Here is a 13,378-nt window from a genome sequence, read left to right on the forward strand (position 1 = left end):
GTAATGTCCTCTGGGATTGTAATGTATTCTGGGATTGTAGTGCCCTCTGGGATTGTAGTGCCCTTTGGGATTGTAATGTATTCTGGGATTGTAGTTCCTCTGGGATTGTAATGTATTCTGGGATTGTAGTTCCTCTGGGATTGTAACGTATCCTTGATTGTTCTCTAGGATTGTAATGTCCTCTGGAATTGTAATGTCATCTGGGATTGTAATGTATTCTGGGATTGTAGTGTCCTCTGGGATTGTAATGTTCTCTGGGATTTTAATGTATTCTGGGATTGTAGTTCCTCTGGGATTGTAATGTATTCTAGGATTGTAATGTATTCTGGGATTATAATGTATTCTGGGATTGTAGTTCCTCTGGGATTGTAATGTATTCTGGTATTGTAGTTCCTCTGGGATTGTAGTGCCCTCTGGGATTGTAATGTATTCTGGGATTGTAGTTCCTCTGGGATTGTAATGTATTCTGGGATTGTAGTTCCTCTGGGATTGTAATGTATTCTGGGATTGTAGTGTCCTCTGGGATTGTAATGTTCTCTGGGATTATAATGTATTCTGGGATTGTAGTTCCTCTGGGATTGTAATGTCCTCTGGGATTGTAATGTATTCTGGGATCATAATGTCGTGTGGATCAAATTGTTCTTTGTTATTGTAAGGTCCTCTAGGATTGGTAGTTTAACACTTGGTTTTTACTTTCAGAGCAAAACTAGGAATGCCACCGTTTTTATCCCCGGAAGCACAGTCACTGCTGAGAGCACTGTTCAAACGGAATCCACAGAACAGACTAGGTTAGTTCCTAAATACCTGAAAGTAAAACATATTAGTTTTGTACCTTCAATCAAAGTTTGAGGCAAGCAAAAATATTCTTCTTGTCTCTCCAACTTTGTGGGTTACACAAATATTTCATATAATCTATTAATATGACCTTTATATGAAGGTTATAACCTATGCAACAAGTGATGGGCACCCTATGGACTGAGCAATGGGCTGTTTATAGTCTCAAAACTTAACCTCTGTAACATCCGGTTATGTTTTGATCAATATTTTTTTTATTAATCCTAACATAAGGATCAAAATCCTTACTCAAAAATGACTCTAGAGTATTTTTTCTCTTCCAGTTATCAGGTTATTAATTATTTCTGTTTATTGAGAAAACAAAGTGTTAATTATGTTGTAATCCAATGATTTCTTTTCACAGGAATGGGACCCAACGGTATTGAGGACATTAAAAAACAGCCATTTTTCTCCACGATAGACTTTGATAGGTTGATGACACGGACAATTAACCCACCTTTTAAACCTGCTGTTGTACAGACAGATGATGCTTTCTACTTTGACACAGAATTTACTTCCAGAACACCGAAAGGTATACTTCATCCACAAAACAGTATATTAGGTCTGGATTTAATGTTTAATGTTTAATGTTAAATGAAGGCAGTAGTGTTCTATTTTGTAATTTTATTCAATAAAGTGAACTGAATGTTAGATAATTTAAGGGTTTGGCCCCTCCTGTAGACTGCAGAGATCTAGGCATCCACAATATTGGAATTACAGTGTTTTTGCAGCCGAAATTGCTATGAAAATTACAGATTTCGAACCAGAAAATCAATGGTTGCTAATTCTTTGGGATGATAAACTTTCAACTTTCTTGGCCTTATTACTGTTAATAATACTTTCTGAGTGTAACAATATTTTACTGTACTCCCTAGCATTATTTGATATATTTTGTCCTTTAAGGCTGTTCAAGGAAAACATATATCGGGACGTGGGGAAGGCACTTTGAAATTAGGGGACTTTACCTTTAGAAGCGGTTTAATTTGAACCCACTCCACTACATGTAATTTATTGAAGTGCTTTCCCTCAGTCCCATATATGGTTTTCAGGAATAGCCCTTATGCAGAATAGAGCTGTGATGGTAGGGTATAGATGGTTTCCATGTTTATAACAGTACAAGTGCCACTATTTGCTTTTCATGTAATAAAGCAAATTCTAAAATATTTTTAGATAAAGTATGGTACGCAATGCAGTGCAATAGATAAATTTACATAAACATGAAAATGTGGAAATTGCATTTTGTTAAAGGCACCTAGGAAATTTAGAAATGCTGCGAATCTAATAATTTTGTAGTGTCAAAGAAAGGAATGCTCCCATCATTTCTTTTGTTAAATTTAAAAAAAATTGATTTCATCAAGAAGATACCTCAAAATAAAATACTCTCAGGTTTAATTACATGGCAGAGTACTATTTCATATCTGACAAAGTAATATTTTCGCAAGATTTGTAGAGCAGTAAATAATTGGACAATATTTGATATCAGTTTTTCCGTTTTAGATTCCCCAGGAATTCCTCCTAGTGCGACGGCCCATGAATTGTTCCGTGGCTTTAGTTTTGTAGCACCAGCACTACTACACGACAATTCTGAAATCCCTAACCCGTTAGATAATGAAATTAGCCTTAAAAAGGTAACTATTTTATTATTATGATACCCATCTCCAGAAAAGGGTCAGAACAGCAACCAAATCTTCACTATCCAGCTGCTTGATTGAGAAAGCCTAGTATCAATCAGGATTTTTAAGCAATCCTACAACAGGTTATTTTTCTCCCTGTCACCTGTTGCTGATGGTGACACCAACATAAAGACGATTTAATAATTTTCTGTCCAGGCAGTGAGCTTTATTTTACAACCCTGATGGATATTTACTGAGATAGTTAATTCTAAATGATTGCTAACGCTTATGTCAAGTCATTAACTTAATTCATATTTCAGTGTTTTTTGTTCTTATCTAGCACCAGGCTTCATTTGTCATTACATCTAGTTATGCCCCTTAGTTCAGTTTTGAGTCGGTTTATCAAGAGCAGAAATGCCTCACTAAACTTTATGTATGTGTGCCTTGTGTGTACAGAGTTAAGGCTCTTCATTAATTTTTAAATGACGCCTTTTGTGCTCCTGGTCTGAAAGTAAAAGAACAGCTTTTCATCACTTATTTGAATGGGGTATTTGTCTCATTTGAGGAAAAAAAATTGTAAAGTGGGAAGGAAATTTTCAGGAGTAAATAGCAAAATTTGGTAATTTCTAAAATTTCAATAGCATAAGAGAATCGTAATGGGCCTATGCTATACAATTTCAATAGTGTTAGAGAATCACAATAGTACCCATTATATTATCTATTGTTGTGTAAACATGTACTAGTTTAGACAAAGTAGATATAGATAAAATGCATTTGATTTTCTTGTTTGTGTTTTTCAGTTGCCAGGTGTAAAGTCCATTCAGTTTTCCGATGAATATGAAATGAAAGAGGTAGAGTATTATTTTAATTTAATCTAAGTCCCTTTATCCGACTTCCACCTGTCAAACCACTACATTTTATACTGATCAGGATAAAATCAGTATTGGTTTTGTTGTCGGTCTCATCTATTAATGTATTGTTTTCACATCAAGGTTTTGGTGTGATATTCTGAATAACATTTTTTTGTATCAAATCAAAAGTGGGCACTCACATCCAGGATTGATTTGTGGTGATTGTTAAGAAGAAGAAATAAACAGGCATCACATTAAAACAACATTACATGTTAACTATATGTAGTACGTATGAACTTGTATATGTGTATAGTATTGTGTACATGTATGTATATGTACTAGAACATTCATGTGTGTGGGAAGGTGTTTGCGTGGGGTGTGTCATTCTCATTCATCAGAGTTACTTCCCTTCGTTTCCTATGTCACTCGGTCAGTACGGTGGTATAGCGTAGCTTACGTAGCTTAGCAGACTCTGGGGGGCGAGAATGGGGGTGTGTGGGTGTGTATGTGTGTGTGTAAGCTTGTGCGTAGTAAATTATAATAGAAATACACATCAGTGCTGAAAGGTGTGAATGACCATAAAATGTAGATGTCTTGTGTTTGTTGATAATATATGTTTAACTGAATAAAATATAAATTACAAAAAAAAAAAAATAGATAGATGAAAAACAGTGTTTAATCTTGTGAACAGAAAAGTCACATTAAGCAAACTTGTATTTCCATAAAAAATCTCAACCTTTTTACGTAAATGTGTGAAATAAAAAACTAATATCATACATGTTTTATTTCAGGATATTGGTATCGGGTCATATTCTGTATGCAAGCGCTGCATCCACAAGCTCACAGGAGGAAGCTTTGCTGTAAAAGTTAGTACATTTGTACCATAACTATAATGAATACCCATCTTTTGTCCTTCAAACTGGTTTAAAGGTGATGGCAAAAACTTAATTACACATGTATGAAATATTGTGAGTGAAGCTCTTTTTTTGTGTACAAAATATAGAGGTTGGACAGAGGTTTCGTTTTAAACTGTCTCTATAGCCTTTCAAAACTAAGAAATAAACTCAAATTATTTTCAGGAATAACATGAAACTATCCAAGACGCACAAGTTGAATTTTTCCAGTCAAAATTTTTTTTTTTTTTTTTTTTTTTTAAACAAATTTTTTATTCAATTTTAATTTTATCAACAATACATTACAAATACAATACATGTCCATTCAAACTTACAAGCATGCATCATATTCATTTAGATATAATGTTATATATATTCATGCATGTAGACATTCTATATGTCTTTACTCACTCACTCACTCACATAAAGACACCAAATCAAACTTACACATTACAAACATACTGGGGGGGGGGGGGGATTTTCTTTTGCAGCCTCAGACTAATTGTTTGATTACACAGATGGTAAATAGTGTATACAATGTACACGTAAAAGTATATACCTGAACTTTAAATTGTCAGCACAAAACTGTTACATTAAATAAAACCACATCATAGATATATTAAAATCATTAAAATCATATGTTAAGCCAGTTTTCAAGATTATTTTGTAACTCAACATTATTTCGGTATGCCTTATGCTTAACTATCATCAGCTTATGAGCTTTCAGTTCAAACAGTATATGGTTCTTTAAACTTATTAAATTGATATCTTTTTCTAAACATTTCATTTTAAACAAATATTGTTTAATCAATAGTAAAATAAGGTTATCTAATACCAAATCTGCATCACTGAAACTAAATTTTCCAAGTATAAATTCCTGTTTAATAAAATCGACAAAAATGTTGTTAGCAGCAAGTAATTGTTTAAATTCACGTAAAAGAACACTAACCTTATCACAATCCCAAAAAAAGTGTTCAATGGTTTCTGGAAAATTTCTACAGAATGTACATAAATTATCTTGTTTTATACCCATTTTATGTAGAATTGTATTTGTAGTTAAAATTCTATGATTGACAGTCAAAATTTCTTAATGAAGTGCATCTTTTATAATTGGACATTTATGAATTATGTGAAGGTCAGAAGGAACATCACATAGTTAGTCTTAACCCTAGTGGTGCTGAACGGGTATATATCTGATCCATCGGTTGGGTGCTGAACGGGTATATATACCCGCCAGAGAAAAATGGGAAAACCCCCAGATATCGGTGGCTAAAAATACAAGTTTGAGTCTGAAATTAAAAAAATGACTCACGTGTGCCTAAAAGCTAAGAATCTTAAAAATTTAGTTACTGAAGATCAAAGCCCAATACGTCGTAGTTCTGAAACAACCATAACGTAACCACTGGGAATCCTCCGCTTCGTCTGCAACTACGATATTTTTAGCTCAGCGGAAGGCTTTGAAGTTTCGACGAATGCGCATGGGTTGTGAAAGTAGATGACGTAATTTTACCGCCAATGTCGGAAACAGGTGCTCTGTTACTATAAGGAATAATGCTATTTCTCGGCTAATTTACAAACAAGAATTGAGGTATGTACAATAACACGGAGTCTATCGATGTTCTTCGTGATTTTATTTACGTTTTAATTCGATCTTATTGTCGTTGTTTACAGACAAGTAAAAAAGATCGAAGCTAATAGTCGTCCTGAAGTAATGTCATGCGCAGTCATTGACTTCTTAGTCAATCGGTTAATTAAATTCGATGTCCTGTTGTCTTCGGCGGAATACATGGATATTAAATCACTGAAATATGATATTTGTATTGGTGTTGTCATTTACCATCACTGGCGTTTGAAATAAAGCGTAAGAATCATGCTAAAACCAGACGAATTTATCTCGACTTTCACTTTGACCAAACACCGGAAGTGCTCGTCGCAGATGTAAACAACATGGCAGGCAACTTTACGATCGGTCAAGTCTTACCAGAGTTTCAAGAGTTATTTGACGAAATATTTGATGATGAAGATAGCGATGAGTTTGACGGGTTCGATATTGATGAGGAGAATAACGACGGCGATTTATTGGGGTTATTTGCTGAAGATACCTGGATAGAAGGCGGTAAAACTCCCATGGGGTTTACATTCACGGGGAATGCTGGACCTAAGAACTTGCCTGAGCCAGAGACTGGATCATTATCCATTCTTGACTACTTTGAAGCGGTTTTCACTGACGGTATTCTGGATAAAATTGTCACTGAAACCAACAGGTATGCCAACATTTATATCCAAGGACATCCAGAGCCTACTCAGCACTCCCGCTTCAAGAAATGGACTCCAGTGACCCATGGTGAGATGAAGGCTTTTATAGCAGTGGCAATTGCAATGGGAATTATAAAGCAGATTAACATGCAGGACTATTGGTGCACTGACCCTGTAGTAAGTACGCCATTTTTTTCTTCTGTGATGCCCCGTGATAGGTTCCTGTCGATCATGAGTTTCTTGCACTTGTCCAACAACACTTTGGCTGTTCCCCGTGGCGAGGAAGGTTATACTCCTCTTCAAAAACTTGGTTCTCCCTACCAAGAGCTTCTTCAGAGATTCCAGGAAGTCTACAATCCTAGTCAGTGTGTAGCAGTAGATGAGGGAATGATTGCTTGGAGGGGAAATTTGAAGTTTAGGGTGTATAGTCCGGACAAACCAATCAAGTACGGAATAAAGCTTTACATGCTCTGTGACTCTAAGAATGGATATTGTTCGCGAGTGGAGCTGTATACTGGTCGTCCATCAGAAGTCAGCGAGTACGGGGTGACTTATGATCTTGTTATGCGGCTGGCCGAACCATACCTTTTGAAAGGTTACAAGATTTATATGGACAATTACTTCAGCAGTCCAGCACTATTTTATAACCTGTGGCTTAATGGTACCCTTGCTTGTGGAACGTTACGCAGCAATCGGAGAGGAGTTCCAGACAAGATGAAAAATGCTCATCCATGCAAAGGCCAGATGATGGCATTCAACAATGGAACTTTAGTGGCAGTGAAGTTTTCCGATAAAAAAGAAGTCTGTCTCCTAACAACAATCCATGAAGGTATGTACCTATTCAGAAATTGCTTATGAATTTATATCATGAATACACTCTTGTGCAATACAGTTTTTGACTTAATATACATCACGCTTTTGGCCTATGATCTGTATTTCTTTTTGGATTACATTGTTGATGTCTGCAAACCTTTATCAATGGTATACTATTGATTTGTAACTTTTCAAATATTTGATCAATTTCATATTTATATAATCGCATTTTGCTTATATTGAAACTCTGTGATGAATGAATAATGCTACAAGTATTACAAGTAAGGTCTGCTACACGTGCATTATTTTACTAATTTTCTGGTAATATTACTGACATTACTTTGAGCTCCCTCTGAACTATGAAATATCTCTATGTTGATTCCAATATTAAGTTATTGATATCATTATGGTAATTTTATCATAAGACGTTATTATTTGACCTGTTATAAAATTTCAATGAAACAATAAATTTATCAAACTTTGTTAAAATATTCTCCATATTGCTGCTATTTAGGAAAAATGGTCAACACTGCAAAGAGAGATTCAGAGGGGAACTTGATTGCCAAGCCAGACTGTGTGTTAGATTACAACCACAACATGGGTGCAGTAGACAGATGTGACCAGATGGTGGCATATGCTGGATTTGACAGAAGGACACTAAAATGGTGGAAAAAGGTCTTCTTCCACATGCTTGGTCTTGCAGTGCTCAACTCGTACATCTTGTACAAACAACAGACAGCCAACCCAGTATTGCACAGGATTTTCAGACGACAGCTTGTGAGTCAACTGGTCTCTGCTGCTGAGATCTCTGGTAAGTTTTGAAATAGTGCTGTCTTCTAAATTAACTTTAGTTACATTGTAACTCTACAAAAAAGTTTTGTGATTTGTATTACCATAAGGTAATGTCAGATTTAAGGATTCATTGATATACATATGGACACACACACACACACACACACACACAAATATATAAAAAGACGTGTATATACACGTATATATATATATATATATATCTCATAAACTTATATTTACACTCTGTATAACATGTATTTCATTATATGAACTATATAAAGTTCAATTTATACCAGATGAAATAACTAGATTATGATCAAAGTTCAACAGTATTCTTTATTAAATAATAGGTTTAGTTTCAACTTACATTGAATTGTGTACATTTATACTGATTCAGTGTAACATTTTAAGAGACAAATTATGATAATCTTCATTATAATCATTGCATGCGTAAATAATCATATATATGTTTCTAATCCATAGGCCCACAGCAAAAGGGGAGGAGGAGGCAATCTGCTGAAGTGCTTCAGAGGTTGACAGCGCGGCATTTCATTGGCTACTCTCCATCAACAGGAAGGAAAGCCCATGCCAGCAGGAAATGTATTGTCTGCGGTCCAGCAGAGACCGATTTGTTCAGGTCCCAGCATCCTGGTGAGACAGTGCCGAAATCTTGTGGGAGGATGACATGTTTTCAGTGCAAGCAGTGTCAGGTAGCTCTGTGTGTTGAACCCTGCTTTGAGCTATTCCATACAACTGCAGAATTTGTGCTTGCCTACAAGCGTCAGAGGAGACAGGAGGAGGAGTAATAGCTCTTGTAGCTGAAAACGCTGTGAAATGCAACTTCCTGGATAGGACATTGGTCATTTCTTTTCAGTAACAAAATTTAAGATTATCTCCCTTGAGTAAAATAATTTCAAATTATCTCCCTTGAGTGATAACATTTCAGATTCCATTAATCATTTCAGTTATAATTATTGTTATTGATAAAATAAAAGATATATATTGTGTACTCATATAGATAAAAGATATCTTAAAGAATTAAATAATATTTTTAATTGTGTTTATTGGACTTTTGTTGTTTTTTCATGTGAAGTTTGCACTTTTTCAGGCTTAGCAGATGAAGTGCTAATTTTTTCATAAAATTGATATTCAAACCGCCATTGAATGTCTGGAATACATCATTTGGATCATTCTTGATATTTTAGCAGGAAGAAAAAAAAACGGTTTGTAAAAAATTGTTTTTGAAACAAATCAGCACTTAATGCCATCCTAATGGAAGACAATTCAGCACCACAAGGGTTAATACAGACAGAAATACAGACAGACAAACATTGCTTTTAAGTTAAATGTTAACATTTGGTTTTGCACTAGATCATGGACAAAGAGAAAAGAGATCCCTCAGAGGAGGTGGAAATTTTGCTCAGGTTTGGCCACCATCCAAACATCATTTCTTTACGGGATGTAAGTTGCTGTTGAAGTCTCAATTATAATCAAGATTTGGTATAAATGGATGATTTCTACCTGTCCCCAATGTATATACTTATATAGTAAGAAAAAAGTTTGGGTCCACATGGAGTTAGTCAATACAGAAAAAAAGAATAACACAGTTTGATGACTAACTTGCAAACAGCTTTTTCCCTTTTTCTGGGCTCTTCTGTACTTCTAAAAATATATTGACCATACTTACGCAATTGATCGTAAGATCATAAGTTTGAGGCCCAGTCAGGGCACGAGTCATGAAGTTGTCTTCCTTCGTCATTTGTGTTACTGTGTTATATATTGACTATACTTATTTATATAGACTGTTAAATGGGACATGATCCCTAGAAATGCTTCAATTATCAATAAATGTATGTATTATGTTGTGAGCTGATGTGTGTGTTTATTATTCCAGGTTTTTGACAATGGGAACAAAGTATACATGGTGACAGAATTAATGCAGGGTGGTGAACTGCTAGATAAAATATTAAGACAACGATTTTTTTCGGAAAGAGAAGCCAGTGCTGTGTTGCAAGTTGTAGCAAAAACTGTGGAATATCTACATTCAAATGGCGTAAGTGAATCCAGAATTACATTTTGAAAACATTCATATCACTGTTCCCTTATTATATTGTCAGGCTATGACAGTATCATGTTGTCATACAAAAGATGAATGCTATACACAATTTACCAAAATAAAGAATAGTCCCATATTTGGAAAAGAAAATTACTTGGAGGCATAAAGTGTATCCCTTTGTCTGTCCATCCTTCTCTCTATCTCAAAGATTTTGATGAAGCTTAACAGCAGGGTTAGCATGGGCCTTGAGAAAGCCTTGAATTACACCTTGGGCCTTGAAAAGCCTTTAATTTCATCCTGGGCCTTGAAAAGCCTTAAAAATTGGTCGACAGCCTTGAAAAATCCTTGAATATCAAGGTTTCATTAGGATAAGTGAAACCCTGGCAACTGATTATTTGGATTTAACTTTGTCTTTACCGCCTCCCCTACAGATGTTACTGTTTTAATAAATTTTAAAGAATAACTACCATGTCAGGTTGTATTTTGATTAAGTGGATAGTTATAAATTGCTTTTTTATTCTTTTGTTTCCTCTCAAGCTGACTTAGATGACAGGTAAAGTGGGCCTTGGATATTCAATCAAGACAATGAAAAAGCCTTGAAAAGGTCTTGAATTTGGTTTGACATAATCCGTATGAACCCTGAACAGGCACATTTGCATTGGATACATACTATTGAAAGGATTGAACATTTGATTGGTCAAAAGTCAAGTATTCTGTTAACGTTGCCAAGAAATAATTTAGCCTTGTATGTTTGTATTTTATATTAACTTAAAAGCATACTTTAGGGACTTCCAGCTTAATCAAAAGCCAAGTAATTATTGAATATGATAATACAAAAATACACTTCATAAAAAGTAATCTTTACAAAGGAATATCATTTTAGAATCATGTCTTTCACACTGACTCAAATACTGTCATGTGTTTTCACTGTTGACTGAAAAAAAAACTGATAAAAAATATCCGGTTGATTGGGTGTTTCTAGAAGTGGATACATGATGACATGTGTCCCCTTAGTTATTTTGAATCTTGCTCCCTCTTTATGTTATACAACTAAGCATTACATGTCCACAAATCCTTTAGGTTAGTTTTTGAAACAAAATATCTGAAAAAAAGAAGCCTGACAAAGTTACCTTTACTGCTACAGGTTGTACATAGAGACTTAAAACCATCCAATATATTGTATGCTGATGAGAGTGGGTCGCCAGACAGCCTTAGGATATGTGACTTTGGCTTTGCTAAGCAGCTCAGAGCAGACAATGGCCTCCTTATGACACCCTGCTATACAGCTAACTTTGTAGCACCAGAGGTAAGTAATTTGTATAATAATCAGTTGTAATCAGTTAATTGATTTTGAAATGTAATTACTAATTACTGCTAGCTTTAAGACAGTTTGTGATAGCCAAATTGGTTTCTATTTTAGGTACTGAAGCGCCAGGGTTATGATGCAGCCTGTGATATTTGGAGTCTTGGGGTACTACTCTATACAATGCTGGCGGGGTAAGTTCCTCCCCTAATGATGTTGTATATATCCCCATAGATAGGAGGGGCATCATGATTAGGGGAAGTAGTCTTTATGTACTACTCTACGCCATGCGGAGGGGGGGTCTCTCCCCTAATGATGTTGTATATATCCCCATAGATAGGAGGGGCATCATGATTAGGGGAAGTAGTCTTTATGTACTACTCTACGCCATGCTGGGGGGGGGGGGGAGTCTCCCCCCTAATGATGTTGTATATCATCCCCATAAACAGTGGAAGAGGCACCATAATTAAGGAAAGTAGTCTAGTAATCTAGACCATGCTGGCAGGGTAAGTATCTCCCCTAAATTATGTTATGAATAGAGGCTGTAAGCCTACCTCATAGAACAGATAGGATGGACAAGATGTGTCATCATTTTCTCGTGGGTATCATCCCCTTTGATGCTATGAGTTGGAATCAAAAGTAGGAAAATTTGCAATGTTATTGTTACTGAAAATACTTTGTTGTGGTAGACTGATTTTTCAGGTAGCAATACATTCTCTTTGGGCCTCTTGTCTGATATAAATTTCTGACAGTTTCTAATTCCTTATCTGTTGAAAGTCACACTCCATTTGCAAATGGCCCAAAGGACACGCCCAACGATATCCTGTCGAGGATTGGGACCGGCAAGTTTACTTTGTCTGGGGGAAACTGGGATTCTGTGTCCCCAGCAGCAAAGGTGAGTAAAAGAATTATCTTTCTACTCTATATCTAGCCACAACATTTTAGTTTGTCGGTCTATGTTTTGATGATGTCAATCTAGATGTGGCACATATGTATGGTCAAGCTTGCCAAAAGCTATTTAATTTTTCCGCAAACTTTTTTTTAAAAAAGTTTCGCATTCAAATTTTAGCTAAAAATAAAGTTGAACAGATTAATACAACAATGAATTTTTGAAACCACAGTACTCTCCATAGAAAACAATATACAGAAACCTCAATTAGTGCTGCCACAGATAAATGGAATTCTTAAAATGCAAAAAGTGCTGGAATCAGATTTACAATATCTGTTTATATTAGGTCACTTTACACTTATGTATGTTGTATGATTTTCTGTTAGTCTGACATTTGATTCTTATGTTGATGTAGGATCTTGTGCAGAAAATGCTGCATGTTGATCCTCAGAGTCGACTGACAGCCACGCAGGTGCTCAACAACTCATGGATTGCCCACCGGGAAACACTGCCTCACCTGCGACTCACACTTCAGGATGCTCAGCTTGTTAAGGTAGGAAAGATACCAGTTTCATGTAAATTTCAGAACTGACATTTTGTAACTCAAATCAAGTTTTCATGTAGGTCATCTCATCATACTGACTCTCCCAAGGTCCTGAGGTGTGGGGCAAAAGTGGGAAACTTTGCTGAAATCTTAAGTCCCATACATGGTAAAATCTAATACTCTTGTGGATGGAAGGGACATAGGTACTCTACCAAAATTTTCAACTTCATGACCCTGGGTCTCAGATTTCCCACAGGGAAGGAGGTTAATTTATTATAGTTTATATAGGGAAATCACATTTTTTAGCATCATTTGTTTGATTTCCATCAAAATTAATCCAAACTTGATTAAAATAATCAGAATGAGATGGCAGTTTAGTGATATGGACGCATTGGCACTGCCTGACCCCCAGGGGGATGTGGATTAGATGGGTTAGATTGATTGAAATTTACATTAGAACTCAGTTAACCATTAAGGCCCATGGGCCTCTTTCTTTTTGCAAGTGTGCAACTTTTCTCTGGACATTTAGGCGTG

At 35.7% G+C, this 13,378-nt stretch overlaps 2 protein-coding genes across 3 annotated transcripts in view; both read left to right on the forward strand.

Annotated features, from left to right (window-relative positions):
• Positions 1-13,378, forward strand: part of LOC117327632 (ribosomal protein S6 kinase 2 alpha-like) — a 34,115-nt gene that overhangs the window by 12,161 nt on the left and 8,576 nt on the right. For both annotated transcript variants that reach the window (XM_033884693.1, XM_033884694.1), the window contains exons 10-20: positions 700-788; positions 1,199-1,366; positions 2,332-2,462; positions 3,248-3,298; positions 4,090-4,164; positions 9,424-9,513; positions 9,947-10,105; positions 11,253-11,414; positions 11,529-11,605; positions 12,189-12,306; positions 12,716-12,853. In XM_033884693.1, coding sequence (XP_033740584.1) covers positions 700-788; positions 1,199-1,366; positions 2,332-2,462; positions 3,248-3,298; positions 4,090-4,164; positions 9,424-9,513; positions 9,947-10,105; positions 11,253-11,414; positions 11,529-11,605; positions 12,189-12,306; positions 12,716-12,853 — 1,258 coding nt within the window. The remainder of the gene's footprint in view (positions 1-699; positions 789-1,198; positions 1,367-2,331; positions 2,463-3,247; positions 3,299-4,089; positions 4,165-9,423; positions 9,514-9,946; positions 10,106-11,252; positions 11,415-11,528; positions 11,606-12,188; positions 12,307-12,715; positions 12,854-13,378) is intronic.
• LOC117327633 (piggyBac transposable element-derived protein 4-like) lies at positions 7,033-8,998 on the forward strand. Its single transcript, XM_033884695.1, has 3 exons — positions 7,033-7,276; positions 7,775-8,071; positions 8,536-8,998. Exons 1-3 carry the CDS (start codon positions 7,057-7,059, stop codon positions 8,856-8,858), a joined length of 840 nt encoding a protein of 279 aa, XP_033740586.1. The 5' UTR covers positions 7,033-7,056; the 3' UTR covers positions 8,859-8,998.

Source organism: Pecten maximus, chromosome 5 (genome assembly GCF_902652985.1).
Source record: "Pecten maximus chromosome 5, xPecMax1.1, whole genome shotgun sequence".
Classification (NCBI taxonomy): Eukaryota; Metazoa; Mollusca; class Bivalvia; order Pectinida; family Pectinidae; genus Pecten; species Pecten maximus.

What these genes read in the sequence shown, in the direction of transcription:
- LOC117327633 (XM_033884695.1), top strand. Translation starts at nt 7,057, where the DNA reads ATGGACAATTACTTCAGCAGTCCAGCACTATTTTATAACCTGTGGCTT. An exon ending in CCTAACAACAATCCATGAAG is followed by an intron (nt 7,277 to 7,774) that starts GTATGTACCTAT and finishes GCTGCTATTTAG; the next exon opens with GAAAAATGGTCAACACTGCA. An exon ending in CTCTGCTGCTGAGATCTCTG is followed by an intron (nt 8,072 to 8,535) that starts GTAAGTTTTGAA and finishes TCTAATCCATAG; the next exon opens with GCCCACAGCAAAAGGGGAGG.